Source organism: Oryctolagus cuniculus, chromosome 12 (genome assembly GCF_051225735.1).
Source record: "Oryctolagus cuniculus isolate XC-2025 breed Fujian yellow rabbit chromosome 12, ASM5122573v1, whole genome shotgun sequence".
Classification (NCBI taxonomy): domain Eukaryota; kingdom Metazoa; phylum Chordata; class Mammalia; order Lagomorpha; family Leporidae; genus Oryctolagus; species Oryctolagus cuniculus.
The window spans coordinates 1,949,588-1,970,396 of NC_142878.1; the positions used below are offsets into that span (position 1 = coordinate 1,949,588).

General features: G+C 49.5%; 1 protein-coding gene across 50 annotated transcripts in view; it reads right to left on the reverse strand.

Annotated features, from left to right (window-relative positions):
* AKAP13 (A-kinase anchoring protein 13) overlaps positions 1 to 20,809 on the reverse strand; it is a 311,707-nt gene that overhangs the window by 40,899 nt on the left and 249,999 nt on the right. For 26 of the 50 annotated variants that reach the window (XM_089311068.1, XM_089311067.1, XM_089311063.1 and 23 more), the window contains 3 exons: positions 13,689 to 13,731; positions 11,540 to 11,672; positions 3,465 to 3,639 (listed from right to left, as the gene is read on the reverse strand). In XM_089311068.1, the coding sequence (XP_089167194.1) occupies positions 3,465 to 3,639; positions 11,540 to 11,672; positions 13,689 to 13,731 (351 nt within the window). Of the gene's footprint in view, positions 1 to 3,464; positions 3,640 to 5,816; positions 5,990 to 11,539; positions 11,673 to 13,688; positions 13,732 to 18,085; positions 18,212 to 20,809 lie in introns of those variants that run through there. The other 24 variants (XR_016218636.1, XR_016218637.1, XM_089311058.1 and 21 more) reach the window with 3 other exon arrangements.

The window sequence follows — 20,809 nt, forward strand, 5'->3', positions numbered from 1 at the left end:
GTTCACTTTTCCCTTGCTGTTCCTGACGGGTCCAACGGAGATGACCCTGACAAGAACCCCTGGCACAGGACCGTGGATGCCCCTTCCCGCTCCCATCGACTGGGACAGCACCGCAGCCAATCCACAGTGCACTGGTTTCCCACTTCTAAAAGGTCTTAAATGAAATACACCACTCCATTTTGTGTCATCAGGTATGTGCACAGCTAATACAGATTTAGTTTTTGAGTTAGAATGTTAACATCTTCACTTTCAAAGTCCATCAGTGAGTATAATGAAGCTGTTCTGATGGACACGAGGTGGTGGAATCAGAGATCCAGGTGAGCCCTGCCATTCGCCTGTCTCAGCACCTGGTTTACTTCTGTGCATTTAGTTCTGAGGACAGGATACGCAGGACAGCTGTGCTCACAAAATGAGGAAGTACAAATGTCAGCAGATTTTCTTTGAAAGTGGCTTTAATTAATTAGAGAACTAAGTAAAAATATACATGGGCAGGTAGGCTGACACCCAAAGCCAGCATATTGATGCTCAAGTCTGGTACTGGTACTTTTAAACCTTCACACGCTTTGCCTTCCTCCGCTCCAGACCCTCCGCAAGACTCGAGGCTCTCCGTGGGTGCTCCGGCATCCTCGGGCAGTGGCAGTGCCAGCACACATGGTCCTACAGCTAGGGAACCCCAGCTACGAGCGCCTTCTCCAAGGCAGTCCAGCCACACACGCACAGGTGTGCTCAGGCGCCTGGGTCCAACAGGCACATTCTCTAGTGTTACAATGGGCACTCTGTGGGCTGGCATCAATTTCTGTAAATAAAGTTTCACTGGAACCCAGCCACCTCCATTTTCCTGTTTGGTTTGTGGTAACTTGCAGGCTACCAGGGCAGTCAAGCAGCTGTGACACAGACATGAAGAGCCACCCGCCTGGCGCGCCCCCCAGCTCCTGATCTACCTGATTCTCGGCAGCACCGTCCCCGTATCCCATCTAAGGACCGCGTGTACTGGAGCTGCTGCAGATTAAAACACTGCTGCAATGGCTAAATGTCAAGGATTCTACTTTGAGAACCCTTATCTAACATCATCGTGTCAGCAGCCTGGGAAAGGTGCCCGGCACATACTGATGCGCCTTTGAACAGTCCACGGAAGATCTGTAGTAGGAAAAAGCCAAGCATGGGGCTCGAGGTCTTCTGCACTCCAGATTCCCAGCAGCCCGTGAAGAGCCCGCACGCATGCGCACGGTTCTGCTGGCCAGACACAGACCCTGCACCTCGTAGCATTCGGCAGTGCTCTCTGCTGACCTGCGCCCCGAGCGTGCAACCACTGAGAGCTGGACCCAAGAAGATCTGGTCTGAGGGCCTCAAGATTCCTGCACTGCTCAGCCAGGGAAGTGGACAACAGTGTGGACGCCACTTAGAAACAAACCTGAAACTGAGTGGCAGCGACAGGACAGCACATGGAGCAGCTGAAAAGGCCCACAACCTCCGCCCACGACTGCTTGTGTCCTGGAAGCGGCACTGTTGCTGTCTTCTTTTTCAACTATTTATTCCTCTCTATAGCCACGGCATCATCTCCTATCAGGGAGTCTGCTCACTTGGACGATTTTCAGTATCTAATCCTGCCTGTGCACCTGCTGGTGCTCCTAAACATGCTCCATTTCCTCACGTATTTTTATCGTGTGCTCAGCTTCACAGGACTTTTGTCTTCCGCCCCTGGTGGCCCCTGAAATCCTGCCGTATCCACGTGGTTTTATTCACCGTTAGCTAGGGTCCCTCAGGGTGTCATCACTCCTACACTGGGGTCTCACGAAACCTCTTGTGAAACTCCTTAGCTTTGGGTTCCAGCACATATGAAGATATAAATTTGGATACCAGATTTATGTATGACACAGAATTCTCTCACAGCCGGGAGAGACAGCAAGGATCCTCACTGCTTCCGAAGGCCAGGGGCAGGTTCATGGTCCAGGTCCCTCATGATGGGTGTGACAGTCTGCAAAGTGTTTGCTTTCAGTTCCAGTCCAGATACTGTGTCCCACGGTCACACACACTGTCCTCAGGTCTGTGAGGGAACACTCTTTACTGTGAGGTGACCGGGGAAAGAATCCTGTTGGAATGCTGCAGGGTTGCTGGCAGTGTCTTGTTTTCCTAGAAGTCACAGGCAGGAGGAGCTCATGGTTGATTAACTGTACGTGAAGAGTGACATGCACACAGGCAACCTGTGCCTCCTGGGACACGCGTGGACACAGATGGGCACTCCTACAGCGCTCTGGGTTTTCAAATAGGACAATGAAACAAATACTGCTGCACACTATTTTTAAAGTATAATATATCCACAAGTCACTTTATAAGGAGGGACTTAAAAGTCCCGACAGCTGCAGGCCACGTGCTCGGGCAGTCACACTCCTCTACTCAAGAAAGCAAGGCAGCAGAAGTCATCATGGAAGGGACTTTGATCCTGTCCAAATGAACTTGTAAGTATTTCGAGTGTAAGCTAGCTATTTTTAGTGACTAATAGTTGGAATCCTCAACACGGAGGCCTAAAAACAAGAAGTCCCGTCAAGGTCTGAGACTGGCCCCTGGCGGTCTGAGTTAGTCGTGTTTGTTGGGACTGGCCCAGGAGCAACAGGATGCTGTCACCTCAGCCTTCGGGGGCCGGGTAGCTGCACCTCCACCAGTCCCCTCTGAGCAGGAGGGGCCTCCGTGACTGGCCTGGTGTGCTCTGGAATGCACTTATTTTCTGTGTGTGCAGTGGCCGAATTTCAAACACAGGCTTAGAGCACAGACTTGAAAATTACGACACAGGGACCAAATGGGGAGGGTCACACCTGCTTTGTGCAGCCCTGGAGCAATGAATGATTTTCATATTTCAAATGGTGGGAACAAAATGAGAAAGATTTTACACAACACATAAAGTTTTACAACACTATTGTTTCAGATGCACCAGGCCAAGCCAGCTGCAGAGTCCAGCAGTGGAACCTGAGATACCCTGTCCAGTCCACAGCAGAAAAAGCTGGTCGCCTCCTGCCTGAGAGCATCTTCCGCAAACCAGGAACCAGGCTCAGGCAGCACACCTGGCTTCCTGGCAGGTGCAGCAGGTCAGCACCACTGCACATAAAGGCACTCACCCGTGGCCGTCACAGGCAAGGGAGGCGAATGGTCAGGGCGCGGCCCCAGGATGGAACCGAGGGGAGCGCCGTGAGCCAGGCAGACTGCTGCGCAGCTTCTTGATGCTGGCAGACTTTGGGAACAGGAAGCGAGCGGTTTAGGAATCAGAGAAGTACGTGCAGTCAGGGCTATCTGAAGAACTACAGGCTGAATTACACACCGAGCATTATTTCTTCAGTGATGTCTAAAGAAAAATAAAAAAATAAAGGCGCCACTTCTCCTCACAAATGAGGAACCGACAGGGTAGGACAGACAGGAACCAGCAATCGCTGCCCGGAGCAGAGCTCCCCCCGAGGGAGCGGCACCTCCCTTACTTGCACAAGTGTAGGCGTCTCTGCTGGTGAACGGCTTCGCACACTGGCTGCAGCTGACGGGGCCCACCACAGGAACGGGGCTGAAGGAGTGCCCGCTGGCGGCCTTCCTGTCCTTCTCCTTCTCTCTACAGTCCTTCTCCTTCTCCTTCACTTTCTCTTTCTCTTTTTCCTTTTCCTGCCAAAGAAAAGAATCAACAGTTAACTGCACATGGCAGGTCTTCCCCCTTCTCGAGCCCCAGATGGCAGGCAGTCAGCAGGGGTGGGGAATGGTTTCGACAAAAGTGGAGGAACCACGTTCTGCGCAAACCCATACTAAGTGGTGAACAAGACAACCGCCATGGAAAGCCCTGTGAACACCAGGCTGGCAAAACGGTGTGGTGGGGGTTCCTCAGGGTTATTTCCGTCGAGAAACACCACATCCAGGGACCAACTCAAGAGAGCGGCTTCCGAGGTCCCCTCTGCAGGGCACAGCGGTCCACACAGGAGCAATGTGTTTAGGGCCAGCTTCAGGCGGGAGCAAAGAAGGGTGGGAGCAGATGGGGATGCACGAGGAGGAAGGAGGACTCCTAAGGCCACTCTGCCCGCTGCACACCCTCACCCATGTTTCCTCTTTCTCTCCGGCCACACACAGGAAACATCTCCACCCCTACATTTCCACTTTTTACTGATGAGCATTTCAAGGCTTGTGGATACAAACTTTTATCCAGTGTCCAACCCGGGAGGAGGATGCTGGGAGGCACTGGATGGAAAGAGCACAGATGAGGGGACCAGGAACTGCCCGGCTACACTACCTCAAAATAAGGCAGACCGTGAAAAATGCCTTGGAGACTAGAGGTGGAGGACCAGCCCTGGCATCCAGCCTCCACTCAAGAGAGCTTAGCAAAGCTTCTACAGTCACAAAGAGGAATGGTAAGAAATTTATATCCTGGGGCCGGCGCTGTGGCGCAGCAGGTTAACACCCTGGCCTGGCCTGAAGCGCCAGCATCCCATATGGGCGCTGGTTCTAGTCCCAGCTGCTCTACTTTTGATCCAGCTCTCTGCTTTGGCCTGAGAAAGCAATAAAAGATGGCCCAAGTCTTTGGGCCCCTGCACCCGCATGGGAGACCTGGAAAAAGCTCCTGCCTTCTGGCTTCGGATCTGCACAGCTCTGGCCATTGTGGCCAACTGGGGAGTGAAGATCTCTCTCTCTCTCTCTCTCCTCTCTCCGTGTATCTCTGACTTTCAAATAAATAAATAAATCTTTTAAAAAAAATTTAAATCTTGAAAAGTTGAAATAACAGTGACATGTGCTAGATCTTGAATAAAACATTTAAAGCATTGAGGGGCATTCAGATGCACAGTGGTCCCGGGAGCCAGGGCCCAGAGGCTACTGGGCATGGCACGTGGCTGGCCAAGCAGCTTCAGTGGACTTCACAGCCATTCAATCAAGGAGCACAAACGAGTGCAACCCTCGAGGGTGGAGCTTTGCTTCCTGAAGGGTGGTCCACTGCGACTGACAAATGCCCACCACTACACACACTGCTCCCTCTGCTTCCACGACAGAAGTGCGCAGGCTGCATCACAACCACCAGGGAACTTAAGGACTGGAAAGTTCTGGACTGTCACTATTCGCAAAGTACTGGGGTGAGCAATTCACACGCACTTTCTCACAACCACCCCAGGAATTAAGTGCTGCCGGACCTCCATCTTCCGTCTGAAGAGACGGGGGCTCACATACCACACAGGAGGTACTCAAGCCACAGAGGAGACCCAGACCCAGCTGACAATCCACACAGAGCCAGAGCCCAGTCTCCTGCTTCCTGCTCAGAACCCACGGGCAAATCTACAATGGAAACCTCTGTGGGTCACAGACAAGTCCTAGGTTTACAGAGCGTGTACGCTGAGAACCTAAGAGTGTGACTGCCACTTTCAAGTATAAAATGATACTAGAGGAAGGAAGAAAAACTACTTCACTTGACAAAACAGGAAACTGCTCTAAGTGAAAATCAGTAACTGCTGAAATATGTAAATTTCTAGTGAAACAACAAATGTAAACATTACCAACAAACTGAGAAACAACTGCAGTCTTCAAGACGACTGTTGGCTGCACCTTGCTGAGGGTTTCTCCCTGCGTGAGCATCCAACTGCTGGCCTGAGGAAGCCACAGCAGGCCCGGTCGCCAAAAACTCCTGTGGCAGCTGCCTCACTCTCTCAAGCTTTGCAATGCTTTTTAAATCTCAATAAATTATAAGCAATGTTTTTATCCTACGCAACAACCCATCGTAGTTCTTCAAGGACAAAAGCAGAACCACAACCCCCAGTGTCTCTTTCAGTGTTTATTAGAATTCAGTGCTTAAAAGAAGTCAGCCTTACCTCCCCATGTTTCGGTCCTAAGAATCTCACGGTTATGAGGGGCAGCTCGTGGAACCGACCCCATTTCCCCGACATGGCCTGACCCCCATGCCAGGAAACGCACTCTCACAAGAGGAGGGCTCATGCCGGCAGGGCACAGCTCAGCCGCTCTGGCTGCCCTCTGCAAGAGAAACCCCAAGAGGAAGCCAGAGACAAGTTGAGAAGCGGAAGGAGGGAGGGCTGAGGCTGCCCGTTTCCTGGTGACAACCTTAACTGTTAGACTGCTGCCAGCGCTGAGCACACAGGAAGTGAACTGCACTAAGTCCCAACAGAGCTATAGACAGAGCTACGCTGCAGCAGGGGCCGGGACGGGCAAGCCTGGACGCCCCGTCTGAGGAAGCAGAGAGCTGCAAAGCAAAGTTTCAGTCAAGCTGCCCAAGGCAGAGTGGCGACTAGCTGGCTTTTCCATGTTTACCAACTGCCAAAACGCTTCAGCCTTGTGCTGTGGAACAGAAGGGAGCAGGACACCTCTGAACCTCCCAGTTTTAATTACAATTTAAAAACCTGAGAACACTGTAGACGACTATGACAACAGGATGCGATTACACTGTCACACTGCAGATCTTCATAAAGAAAGGACTGTGACCATTCAGACACGGACTTGAGCCTTTGCAAACACTAATCTCCGCTGCTGTGCCCCCGTGACAGGCTAACTCGAACAGCTCTTCTTAACCAGGCTACAGGAACTATAGGTCTTGTTACAGGTTATACAGTGCATCGGCAGCTGAGCGCCCAGAAGGGCCTACAGCAAGTCAGCGCAAGTCTGTCTGAAACATTTCTAACCATCCTGGTGGTCCCCCAAAAGAAAACTTAGTAGCAAAAATGAAAACCATTCAATAAAGAAACCCATGTTTTTGAGAACCTAGTTTGAGACTCTCAATCAGCCAGCATAATTAGTCTCTAACAAGCAAACCTGACTAGGAAAAGTACTACCTCCCGTAGGCACCAAGACAAAAGCAACATCAGCCAGTCCTCCTGTTGCACTCCCTATTTAGGCTCTCAACCCTTTTTAGAAAAACATTCAAACAACTCAGCCTGTTACTGACCATTATCCAAAGGACAGGTGAAGATCACGGATTCTATCTGTTATCAAAAGAGGGAGGGAGGAGGGCGGGAAGACATACCGAGGAATGCAAACACCTGCTGCTCCCTAGGTCTCTGACCACTTCTCAGGACCTGCTGTGTGGCCACCCTTACCCCACTGAGCGCCAAGTGCCTGGGTTAGTAGCGATGACCTCTTTTCATGTAAACACATCTATGATACCTAAGTAAAGCAGAAATTTCTAAACTATCCTTGGACACCTCAGAATTACAGCTGACATTTTAATATAATATTCAGTAAATGCTCCAAATTTTCCTTTAAAAGGAAGCATAGTTATATTACACAGATTAGTGAAACAAACAGATTACATGGTCTCTCATAGTAGGACATCATTTTCATAGGAAATTCAGTGTTAACATCTACACTGGCACCTCCAGTTTTAACATGATGGAGAAGGACCATCATGCGACAGTTAGGGTCAGGAAACGTTTATCACTGTGCTGCTGTCTGCAAGATGGAGGCCTTCTCTGTGGTGAAGCTCTACCGTGGATGCAGGGCACATCAGGAGAGAATGTTTAATATAACACAAAATAACCTTATTTTGGGGCTGGTGTTGTGGTGTGGTGGGTTAAGCTGCCTGTGATGCCACCATCCCATATGTGTGTAGGTTTGAATCCCGACTGCTCACTTCCCATCCAGCTTCCTGGGAAAGCAGTAGAAGATGGCCCAAGGCCAGTGCCGTGGCTCACTAGGCTAATCCTCCGCCTGCAGCGCCGGCACACCGGGTTCCAGTCCCGGTCGGGGCGCCGGATTCTGTCCCGGCTGCCCCTCTTCCAGGCCAGCTCTCTGCTGTGGCCCAGGAGTGCAGCGGAGGATGGCCCAAGTGCTTGGGCCCTGCACCCCAGGGAAGACCAGGAGAAGCACCTGGCTCCTGCCTTCGCATCAGCGTGGTGCACCAGCCGCAGCGGCCATTGGAGGGTGAACCAATGGCAAAGGAAGACCTTTCTCTCTGTCTCTCTCTCTCACTGTCCACTCTGTCAAAAAAAAAAAAAAAAAAGATGGCCCAAGTGCTTGGGTCCCTGCACCCACGTGGGAGACCCAGATGAAGCCACTGGCTCTTGGCTTCAGCCTGGCCATCTGAGAAGGGAACCAGCAGACGGAAGGAAGACTTCTCTCTGTCGCTCTAACTGTAATAAATAAAATAAATCTTTTTTTTTTAAAGTTATTTCTTACTATCTTTTGCTAAACAGAAAGAAGTGAAGTTGTTCTACAGGAGGATTGATATCAATCTGACTTAAAAGTCGCTAGTAACAACCATGAAAGGCGACTTCTGGGGCTGGTGTTGTGGCACAGCAGGTTAAGCCACTGCGTGCAACACTGGCATACCACGTGGGTGTTAGCTGAATCCCAGCTGCTCCTCTTCCGACCTAGCGACCTGTTGATGTGCCTGGGAAAGCAGCAGAGGATGGCCCCCACACCCACAAGGGAGATCTGGAAGAAGCGCCTGGCTCCTGGCTTCAGCCTGGCCCAGCCCTAGCTATTGTGGCCACCTGGGGAAGGAACCAGTGGATGGAAGATCTCTGTGTAACGACGACTTTCAACTAAATAAATAAAAATAGATTTTGGAAAAAAAAAAGGAAAGAGAAAAAAAGATGATTTCTTCATCTACTTGTCCACTGAGGTACTCCAAGTGCCTGATAGTGGGAGAGCACTGCGGATCTGGAGTATCTGGGGTTCCACTGCTCGAGGGCACAGCCCTCCAGACCAAACCGCAAAGCCAAGACGGAACGAGGAACAAGCTCGACTGCACCAGTGCGGCTGCCCTGGCTCGGGAGAAGATGGAGGCGGGCTGGCCCGTGCTGCAGCGGCTTCTGCCGCAACGACGGCTCTCCTGGCAAACACTAGCCCCTGAGACTGAAACACGCTTCAAAGAGGAAAAAGGAAAATACATATAGCACTTGCAAACAGCTTTCAAGAGAGAGAGGAAAAGATGCGCACTACATGTACGTGTCAGCCAGGCCAGGGGAGCCTCTGCCTCGCTCTGGCTGCCCCGTGACCCAAGAACACCTCCCCATGCTTAGTCTGAACATAGAGAAGCTGGGACGAGACCTTCTGGAAGGTCAGGCTCCGTCTAAGTCGTGCGCTGGTATCACCTCATCAACAAGGCCAGTGGTCTAGTCACAGCACTGTCCCAAAAGCTCATGCCACTGGAGATGGACAGAAAGGAGAAGCTGCAGTTGAAAAGTTTGTTTGAGGACAAGATTCCATAGTTTAAAAATGAAATAAAGAGCAAAAGTATCGTGAACTCATCCAAACCAGATCACAAAGATTTTCAAGGTCATTTACTGCGCGTAGGAGACTTCTAAGACAGCAGAAGTCCCTCAGTAACACTCAACAGGCTAATCTTCCCAAGGGTGTTCTTTTGTTGATGTCAACCTGTACCCAAGCCAGCAACAAGCGAAACAGCTAAGGCTCTACTTTAAGCTGTTTTTCTACTTAAAGCTGTGTTGCCAATATATGGAACAGTAGTAAGCATTCCACTCTCCTGGACCTTTATTTTTTTTTAATACTAAACCAAGACCAAATATGACTTCATATGTCTCTCTGTGACTGGGCCAGACACGGTTTGCTGACCTCGGTGTTGTTTCCTGATTGCCCACTTTCGCTTTCCTCTGCACTTTGGCAGCAGAGATAAAGAAAAAGCGCAATGCTGGAGACAAGTTGTTGGAAAAATCCCTCTAGGTGATGACCAAATCTGGTGTCTTCTAGATTGGGCAACATATCAGTTGTACTTCAATCAGCCCACTTAACTGAGTGCCCAAGAGACTTAGTGGGGGGGGCTGGCGCCGTGGCACAGTAGGTTAATCCTCCGCCTGTGGTGCCAACATTCCATATGGGTGCTGGTTCTAGTCCCAGCTGCTCCTCTTCTGATCCAGCTCTCTGCTGATGGCCTGGGAAAGTAGCAGAGGATGGCCCAAGTCCTTGGGCCCCTGCCCTGACATGGGAGACCTGGAAGAAGTTCCTGGCTCCTGGCTTCTGATCAGTTCAGCTCTGGCAGTTGGGGCCATTTGGGGAGCAAACCAGAGGATGGAAGACCTGTCTCTCCCTCTCACTGCCTGTATCTTTTCCTCTAAAATAAATAAATAAAATTTTTACAAAATAAAAATAAAAAAAGACTTAGTGGGGGAGAGGGAGCAGCCTTGTTTCATGTTTATTCCCTAGTTCTTTCCATGCATTCATGTATGTGTGTACCTATGTATGTATTCACGCATATACATACATATCTTTTTTTCTTGCCTCTTAAAATACATTAAATACATTTTTTAAAATTAGGAATATACAAATCAAAATACTAGTAGTAGTTATCCCTTTATGTAGTTATTACAGGTGATTTTTTTTTTTACTTTATATTTGGAAGAGCTTACAATGAACATGCAAAAAAATAACTAGGTCAAACTAGTTTCAATATTTTAATTTAACATCAGGCACTAAAGAGGCTACATTCCAAATGTTCCAAATTAGAAATAGATCTAGGAATTAACAGTAAGTTAATCTTCAAAGTTCTTAGAATTTTCTGTGGGGTCATCTGTCTTCCGTCTAAACCCAAACACTGCAAGTATTTTCCATACCCTGTTCTTGGTATAAAATCTTTCTACAACATTAGAAATTTTAATTAATTCATTAATTTATGACAGGGGTGGAAGAGAGGGAGAGGGAGGGAGGGAGAGGAAGACATGGAATGGGAGACAGCACTCCCACCTGCTGATTCCCCCCACAAATGCTTGCAGGAGCAAGGCCTGGGCCAGTGCTGAAGCCGTGAGTCAGTAACTCCATCCACGTTTCCCACGTGGGGGGCAGGGATCCAGCTCTGTGAGCCGTAGCCCGCCGGCTTCCAGGATGTATTTAGCAGGAGGCTGCAATTGGGAGCCGAGTTGGAGCTGGGACTTGAAACCAGGCATTCCACATGGAATGTGGCTGTCCCAACGGCTATGCCAAATTCCCATCCCCTTCCATGACATCTTTAATAATCCTATATGTTTATCTGAAAGGGAGAGAGAGAGACAGAGAGATCTTCCATCCGTTGACTCACTCCCCAACTGTCCACAACTAGGGCTGGGTCAGGCTGCATCCATCTGGGTTCCCACTCGCGTCGCAGGTACTCAAGTACTTGGGCCATCATCCCGGGCTGCCTCCCTGGATACACACTAGCAGGAAGCTGCATCCGAAGTCAGGAGCCAGGACGGCTACCAGGCACTCCGCAGGGGATGGAGCATCCCAAGCAGCCTCTGAAGGTTTTGCCAAACACCTGTCCCCTTCTCTGACAGGGAATCCTAAGTCAAAGAGATCCAAGACTGAACCCCTTCTCCACATTTGGGGCACTCCCCACGGGTACAGGGACCACCTGCGAGACAGGGCTGCTGGACAGGTAAACCGTCTGTGGAGAGTTCTCAGCACACACAGTACAAGTTTACCGAGTGCAGTACTTCTCGTGACCCGACTTAGTGCTACTCCTTTCCTCCACGGTCAGGCTATTTCAGACGGCTCCCGAGTTCACTTCCAGCCAGGTCCCCATCTTGCAGGCCTGGAGTTCACACGGGCTGAGGCAGAGGACCACACAAGGAAGACCCACGCTGATACTTACTTTACTCTTCTTACTGCTGGACATCTTATTCTTGATGTAGCTGAATGTGCGACTGACTTTTGTTCCACTCTTCCCTTCAAAGTCTTTCTTGGAAGGGCTCTGTGGCAGGAAGTTGTAGCTTTCTTCTGTTATACTAAATAAAAACAGGAAGAGGGACTTTTTTAGGGACTAGAGAAGTTAAACGGGTGGCAGAAGAAGTGGTAGGCAGAGATGGTTGAGCGGTTCTGGTTTCATGCAGTATCTGGGGACAGCATGAGCTACAACACCCACATTCTGTTGCCCAGAGCTGGCTGTGTTTTTCTCTTAGTCTTAATGTTGTAATTATAGATTTGCAGCGACTCATGTTAAAGACCCTGTCAGTTACTCATTATTTTGTCTGAAATTTCTAACACAGCATTTGGTCTACAAACTTTGTTGCAAACTGGTGCTTGAAAGGACAGTCCTACACATAAAAGAAGGATGAGGCACTGGTCACCAGGGGATGCAAACCAGGGAGCCTCACGACTGATGCAGGCTCACGCTGACCAAGCTTTGGGCACCAAACAGCCAAGACTGTGGACTGGTGTTTGCAGCTACACACGCTTCAGGAGGTCTAGACAGAGCAGCGGGCCAGCCTGAGGTGCAGTGTGTGTACCCACAAAGAACCCTTTACGAATTCCGTACAGATACTTGCTCAAGAAGCCCACCTGACATCTAGGGCCGTCCCAAGTGAACCGGTCTGTAACATCTAGGGCCGTCCCAAGTGAACCGGTCTGTAACACCTAGGGCCATCCCAAGTGAACCGGTCTGTAACACCTAGGGCCGTCCCAAGTGAACCGGTCTGTAACACCTAGGGCCGTCCCAAGTGAACCAGTCTGTAACATCTAGGGCCGTCCCAAGTGAACCAGTCTGTAGCATCTAGGGCCGTCCCAAGCGAACCAGTCTGTAGCATCTAGGGCCGTCCCAAGTGAACCAGTCTGTAACATCTAGGGCCGTCCCAAGTGAACCAGTTCGACCTCAGGAAACAGCACATGGCTGACCTGTTTAATTCCTGGTCTTGCCACGGTTCAGTTTCTCCACACTGCCTCTCGGAGACGACCGCGCCCCAGGGAGCACGGGAGGGAGCACAGCTCCTGTGTGTCACCGAGGCTCCTGCTCCTCTCCACTGGGCACCAGCTAGCGGAGCCCCAGCCGTGTGCTGGGAGTGTGAGTGCGGGGCTGCTCTGTGGAGTGGGAACCCCTGCTGGTATTCTGCTCATGTGCTGTGGCACCCCCTGGCAGGGCGGCCCTGTCCACCTCAGGTGTCTCTGGGAGAGGCGGCAGAAGCAGAACACAGGTCCTCTCCACAGCCAACGCCCACTACTATGCACGTTGCTTCTATGCTGTTGTGAAAAAGTGGACTTGGAAGGGTGGCAGGGCAGCACCCAGAAGCCCCCGAACTCTCAGATTAGGATATTTCACTGCACAAGCATGAGATGGGAGGATAAAAATAAAGATAAACAATGGTCAGAGAGCAACCTTGTGTCTGCTCTAAGAACCTTGCCCACTGACATGGAACGGGCATTGCTCAACACACACGTGCGTAGAAGAGCCCAACTTGAAAACATAAAAGGTGAGGAAGGTGGTAGCACAGTACGGATGTGGGGACGAGGGCACCTCACACAGTAACAAGAATTTTTTGGTTCAAAAAATGTTGAAATCCATGCAGACATGGGAGCTTCAAAAAGTTCATGTCAGCTGTGTACTGAGAACAACTATGCTCTGATTTAAAAATAAATCTTTACAAAAATGAATCTATTTTCCATGAACTTTCTGAAGTACCCTCATATATGCTAATTACAACACAAATTGCTACTCAGAATTTTAAAATCACCACAAAGCATGCACAAATCCATAAAGTCCAATATATATGTGCCCTCACATGACTAAATATAACCAATAATCTTTATCATGAAAACAGGGGGAAGAATAAAAGCAGTAAACTACTGAAGATGTTCACATAAAAGATGCAGCCCTCACTCTACCTCTGGTCCTTGCTACAAATTCATCACTCAAGGAATTACGTCCCCATGACCTCAGCTAACTGAGCTGACTTTACTGAAGGCCTGAGACATTCCTGACTCCCCTCACTGCATTCTGGGAAAGGAGTAACAGGGTCACTGTACCGCACCTCTCGGTCAGATGAGCACTGGCGTTGTGGAAGGACCGTGAGTCTAGAAAACAAAAGGCAGAGGACACGTTAGCAGAGGGCCTACCCTACGACAGGTCAGCTATTTAACAGTTACAGTGACACCGCTAAAGCGGAAACAGCATCTGAGAGCCAGTGCATGGTGCCTCTTCCTTCTGAAGGCTTGGTAGAAGGAAAAATTAAACTTGAAACCTTTAGCCATGGGGAGTGGATTTCTTACAAAGAAAATAAACTTAACCCAGGATTCAAGTAACTGAAAAAATCCCAACCAACATTGTCTCTCTAGCGCTTACACACACACACACACACACACACACACACACACACACACACAAATAACACAGAGCAGCTCTTCAATTCCTGGTCTTGCCACGGTTCAGTTTCTCCACGCTGCCTCTCTGAGACGACCGCGCCCCAGGGAGGACGGGAGGGAGCACGGCTCCTGTGTGTCACCGAGGCTCCTGCTCCTCTGCACTGGGCACCAGCTAGCGGAGCTCTGCTGTTTGCTTCAGAGAGCAGGGAAGAGCACCAGGGCTAGCTTACGGAATGCTGGCCCCGTCACTAAACCAGGGTAAAACTGCAGGATTTCAGGATCGGGAAGTGAGGGAGGAAGCACACACGGCGAGGTCCTCTCCACGAGTAAGATGCACTCTTTCTTCCCCCATAACTGCTGGCCCACAGACGGAAGCAGGTCACGAAAGCCCCAGGGACAAGTCAGATGACAAGGCACGAAGCCGAGAATGGTGAAGCAACAAGACCATGATTGCCATCGACCACACGTCCATCAAGTCTGAGTCACCCTCAACACTTCATGGCTTTCAGTTTTGAGGTCAGACACAGAGAATCTTTGCAAGGACACTCCAGCAGACAAAGGAAGCTCCGTGCAAGTACTAGAATAGGGAGCACACATACCCATCCCCTTCACACTGGTTCTAAGAATCCCCGAGATTACTGTGAGCAAACTTGCTCAGGCAGATGTGACAATGATCCACAATCAGATGACCAGCACTTGAAACCCTTGAACGCCCCAAAGATTCTAGGTTCTGAACAGAAATGCAGAACTGTGGCTACTACGAAGGAATTCAAACAGCCAACAGGTGGGAACAACTCCTAGGAAACTCGAAAACAAATTCTAAGTCTTCCTTTTCCATTTCTGGGGCTCTTCTACTCCACTAACTACTAGCGCAGCCTGGGGGAGGGAAGAGCAGACACCAAAGGCCAGGACCCGCAGCTCCAGCGCCCAGTTCTGCAGAGGTCAGGTGTCCACACAACCAGCATTTGAACCTTATGACCCCTTAATGCACGTAACAAACCGGAGAGGCTCATTTAAGTTAGTGGCTTTAAAACTTTACACTAAGGAGCCTTCAGTGACAAAAGCAGAATTAAATTCTCTCAAGTCACCAAGATTCTACTGTACATTTAAGCAAGGGCCTAGTAGGTCAGCATTCTAGGAATGCAAACAAAATAAAAATAAACTTTACAACAGAAAAGCTCCAACTACACAAAGACCTGCCAAGAAAAAGCAAGCAGCAGATTTCTGGGGAATAAATTACAAACTAAACAAAGCCGTGACAGCGAACTGGGGGGCCCACGACTCCTAGGAGATGTCCAGCTTTTTTACCACTGAGACTTGGTTTCTCTGACCTCTTAGTTGTCGTTCCGAGGACACTGATTAATCCAAAGCTGCCCCTGAAATTCCTAGATTGTCATCAGGTTTTTAGAACATCAAGGAGTACAGAAAAACCAAGGTTGTTTATACAACAAAATTACAGACAAAAGTAAAGGAACTTGTCATCAACACATAAAGGTTTACAAGTATTACTGCAGGGGACCGCTGCTGTGGCATAGCTGGTAAAGCCCCAGCCTGTGGTACCAGCATTCCATATGGGTGCCAGTTCAAGTCCTGGCAGCTCCACTTCCACCCTAGATCTCTGTCATGGACCTGGGAAAGCAGTAGAAGATGGTCAAGTCCTTGGGCCCCTCCACCAGCATGAGAGACCTGGAGGAAGCTCCTGGCTCCTGGCTTCAGATCAATGCAGCTCCAGCCACTGCGGCCCGCTGGGGAGTGAAGCAGCAGATGGAAGACACCTCTCCCTCTCCCTCCCTCCCTCCCTCCCTCCCTCCCTCCCTCCCTCTCCCTCCCTCTCCCTCTCCCTCTCCCTCTCTCTCTGCATAGCTCTTTCAAATAAATAAATCTTTTGTTTGTTTGTTTGTTAAAGTATTACTGCAGGCACTGACCAACTACAGACCTAACATACTACAAGCGGACTGGACGCTGGAATTTTACCCAGATCATTTCTCCAAGTGTGCTCCATGGAGCACTGGTCCCGTGAACTACTGTCACATTACATCTTCTGCTGAACACTGCCTTGGAAATCCATGGCCTACACAGATCAGCACCTGACACCTGCTGCAGAGTCCACTGTGTACTTACGCTGCTGTCCACTCATTTTTATATCCTTCTGCGTCCTCTACTCAATGCATATACTTCTGACTGACATTTTTGAGTTTAAGGAACACTTTCTGAAAAACGTTGGATATTTGACTCAACAGTTTCTTGAAGCTTCTATCTTCTGAGGACCTGCCGTGTTGGAAGGGTGTCATGAGCTGAGAATTCCCCAGTGCCGGTAAGAGCGGCACTGCTGGGACTGTTCTACTCTTCGTGCTGACCTGGCCGTCCACTTCCCAGTGCGTTACAGCACTCTGAGCTCTCTGCACTGCCAAAAGTTCAAGTGGATTTTGACAACCGTCCTCCCATCACAACGGCTTTCATGTCCATGTCTATTTCTTCAGGTATTGTTCAATAGTGAAAAATATACTGAACCCTAGTAAGTCTTCCATTTATACACAAATTAACCGAACTCTGTTACTGCGCATAAGGCTCTTCCTTTTAAAAACAATGCACAATATTTCCCCAAGCAATAGATAAACAATTCTGGAACTTAGGGTCGGCAAGTACTAAGGAACTAGGGTACTGATTCATAGGAGTACTTTTTAAATAAATGTACATATTTTTTTTGACAGGCAGAGTGGACAGTGAGAGAGAGAGAGAGGAAGGTCTTCCTTTTTCATTGGTTCACACCCTAATGGCTGCGGCGGCTGGTGCACTGTGGCCAGCACACCGCGCTGATCCGAAGCCCGGAGCCAGGTGCTTCTCCTGGTCTCCCATGGGGTGCAGGGCCCAAGCACTTGGGCCATCCTCCACTGCACTCCCTGGCCACAGCAGAGAGCTGGACAGGAAGAGGAGCGACCAGGACAGAATCCGGTGCCCTGACGGGGACTAGAACCCGGTGTGCTAGCGCCGCAGGCAGAGGATTAGCCTATTGAGCTGCGGTGCTGGCCAAATATACATATTTTTAAAAGTTAGAGTCACAGAGCCAGAGAGATAGAGATCTTCCATCTATTGGTACACTCCCAAAATGGACACAATGGCTGGAACTGAGCCAGGCCAAAACCAGGAACCTGGAACTCCATCTGGGTCGCCCACAGGGGCAACACGGGGGCCCAGGCACTTGGGCCAGCTTCCACTGCTTTACCAGGCGCATAGGCAGGGAGCTAGATCTTCAGTGGATCTGCTGGGACTGAAACCAGTGCTCACACTGGACCCTGGCACTGTAGGCAGTGGCTTAAACTACTGCGCCACAGTACCTGCCCCAACATCAGGAACATTCTAATTGTCAGAGACTCATAGTATCAGCTGCAGGAAATGAAACCAGTTCAGTATCCCACTGAACATCAGAAAAGGTTTTTCCGGGGCCAGCATTGTGCTGCACAATGGGAAACAGAATTTTTAAGTTAGTTATTACCAAAAATGTATTAATCTGAAACCTACAGTTTATTGAGAAGTTTAAAGATTTTTTTAAAAAAGAGCTCCAAGGAGGAGAAATATATTAACTCCACTCCCTTGTTCACACGGTGTTATTTCAAATGAAACATTTTTTAAATTACTTCATTTATTTACTGTCAGAAATGATGAGAAGATAAAAAATGCAATATAAGCTTTTAAATACCACAGACGGGCATCTAGACAACTGTACCACAAGACAGAGAAAAAAAAAAAAACTGCCAGGAAAACGAAGCTGCCGTGGCCAGGTGGACTGTTTGCTGAAACTGTACCCAGCACTACCAAGGCACAGTAAGGGTGGGGAACACATCCCTTATGCCTTGAGATGCCCTGGAATTGGGAGGCCACTGGAACAGGGTTAGAGGTACACAGACACAGAGATGTTGGATCTAGATGCACTTTCAGAGCCAAGTACAAAAACGTGATTTACAAAAGATGGCATGCAACGGGGTACAGCCAACGTTAGTGCCAAGCCCACAGCACTTCCAGAGCCAGTGAGGCCGGGGCAGCGGCGGACACGAAGCTGCTTACTTACTATGCAGCTCCTCCTCCTCACTGGAGTCAGAGGAGCCGAGAGAAAAGAGCGCTTTAGACTTGAGGAGGAGCGGAGAGACGCTCACGGAGAAGGAGATCTGCCTCGGGGGCTGCACCTGCTGCTGAGCTGACAGTGGGTAAGAAGAGTTAGAGCACACAGATCAGGCACATCACACCAGCACGGTGTGAACCCCCCCAACCCAAGTGGAAACACAACTGTGTCACGAGCCTACCAAGTCCCAGGAAAGTCCTGTGGTTTGACAGATGCTACTTCTTAACACTTTCACCTTCATTTCTAAATATGCAGAATTCAAAGGCGCAGTGCAAAATGCCTGCAGCGCCGGCATTCCATATGGGCGGAGGTTCTAGTCCCGGCTGCTCCTCTTCCAATCCAGCTCTCTGCTGTGGCCTGGGAAAGCAGTAAAAGATGGCCCAAGTCCTTGGGCCCCTGCACACGCGTGGGAGACCTGGAAGCTCCTGGCTCCTGGCTTCGGATTGCAGCTCCGGCCGTTGCGGCCATTTGGGGAGTGAACCAACAGAAGGCAGACCTCTCCGTCTCTCCCTCTCATTGTCTGTAACTCTACCTTCTCAAATGAATAAATAAAAATCTTAAAAAAAAAAGAATTCATCTACCAAGTACGTACTTGTTACATTATGAAAATAAGAAGTAAATTATTTTAACGGTCACAATTCCTACCTGAAGTTTCCGAGGGCAAAAGCTACTGCTTTCAAACCCTGGGGGTGGTGCGCCCCACACGCCTCATTCCCAGCTCTTCTCCGACTCTCTGAGCGCAGCGCACTTTCTTTTTCTTTTTGTTAACAGTTATTTATTTATTTGGAAGGCAGAGTTAGAGAGAGAGAGAGATCTTCCATCCACTAGTTCACTCCCCAAATGGCCACAATGGCCAGACCTGGGCCAATCCAAAGCCAGGAACCAGGAGCTTCTTCAGGGTCTCCCACGTGCATACAAGAACCCAGGCACTTAGGCTCTTAGCAGGCAGCTAGTTCAGAAGTAGAAGAGCCAAGGCTTGAACTGGTGCCCATGTGGGATGCCGGCTTTGCCCACTGCACCACAGCACTGGCCTCGTAGCAGACTATCTAATCTCTGGCCAGATCTCACCTTTGAGCTCTAGGCTCTACGACTTGCTCATCGATGGTGGATATCCCACAGGCAGTCCAAACTCGGGGCTTTTCCTACAGACCTGTTCCTCCTTGCCCTGGTCACCAGATTCTTACAGCATACATCACCAGGCCTCTAGCTACTGTCTTCTAGATCTCTCTGAAGCTGTACTCCTTCCCTGCCATCTCAGCCCTGCGCCTTGCCCCAGGACACCACTCACTGCTGTTCGAGCCCTGCAAAGCCTACTATCCACTATCCACCAGCCAGACTCTGCATACATTTTCAGTGAGGTTAGCCTGAAGTTTCAATTAATCAATTCAATAACCTTAAGTGACCACACTGCCTCCAGGAAGAAGCCCCAAACGCTCAGTTTTGCTGTCCACTCCTCGTTTCCTGCTAGTCTAACCTCTGCTATGACTGCTGGGAGCTTTCTCTGACCCTCGGGTCAGAGACTCCATAACTGCCAAGGTTTCTTTCGTAGCTGCACTCACCATTTCCTATCGGATTCTCCCTCTCTCATCCGTAGCCTGCACAGATTCTTCCTGCTCACAGCACTGCCTGGTCTGGTGCATGGCAAAAAGCAGGAACTGGAAATACTGACTGGATAAACAAACCAATAAATGAATTCCCTCACCAGGCTTTCAGGAATCCCAATGTCTTAAATGGAGTGTGAGCAAGTCTTGTACCTCCCACAGGAAAGCTGTTATCCAGCCCTGGTAAGCACCGCGCGAGCTCAGAATGCTTGCTGTCCGCAGCCACTGCAAGCGGCAGACACTAAACACCTGCCCCGGCGTTCCAGGCAGAGACTCTTCTGCAAAAGCACCATCGTCCTCGGTGCGCTAAGTAACTTCCACAGGTGAAGGCAACCAGGAAATGAAAACAAGCTCCCTACTACCGGGAATCTGATACTACCCCCTTCTTGTGTCACAAAATCATGGACCATAAGGAAAGAACTTTACTGGCATGGGGAAGAATAACCCTGAGGCTATCAAGCTGTAAGGGAGAGAGGCACTGGTAACACAGGGATTCAGTTTTATAATACATTCAGATTAAAATGCACATGTGTATATTCTTAACATACATGTGTGTTCATTAACTGTACAACTCAACCCAATAATAAAAAGTTTATTTGCCTGACTAAATTTTTGTTCGGACAGTTGTGTCAATGCTATATTTTCCAAACACAACTATGCTGAGAAAATGCACGTGTTTCAGGAAATTTCCACCCTATTGTCCACAAGAGATGGGGCCAGAAAACGAGCATGGAACACAGATAAAGGGGCTGCCGTGTCCAGCAGGTAAAGCCACTGCTTCCACACCGGCTTCCCACACTGCAGTGTCAGCTGCTCCGTTTCCAATCCAGCTCCCTGCTAATGTACCTGGGAAGGCAGTGGAAAAGGGCCCAACTAATTGGGTCCCTGCTACCTGTGTGGGAGTCCGGGACGAAGTTCCTGACTCCTGGCTTCAGCCTGGCCTGGACCTGACTGTTGCAGCCTTGTGGGGAGTGAAACAGCAAATGGAAGATCGATCATCATTGATCTCTGTTTCTGTCTTTCCCTCTGTCACTTGGCCTTTAAAGTAAGTACACTAACAAATAAATAAGTA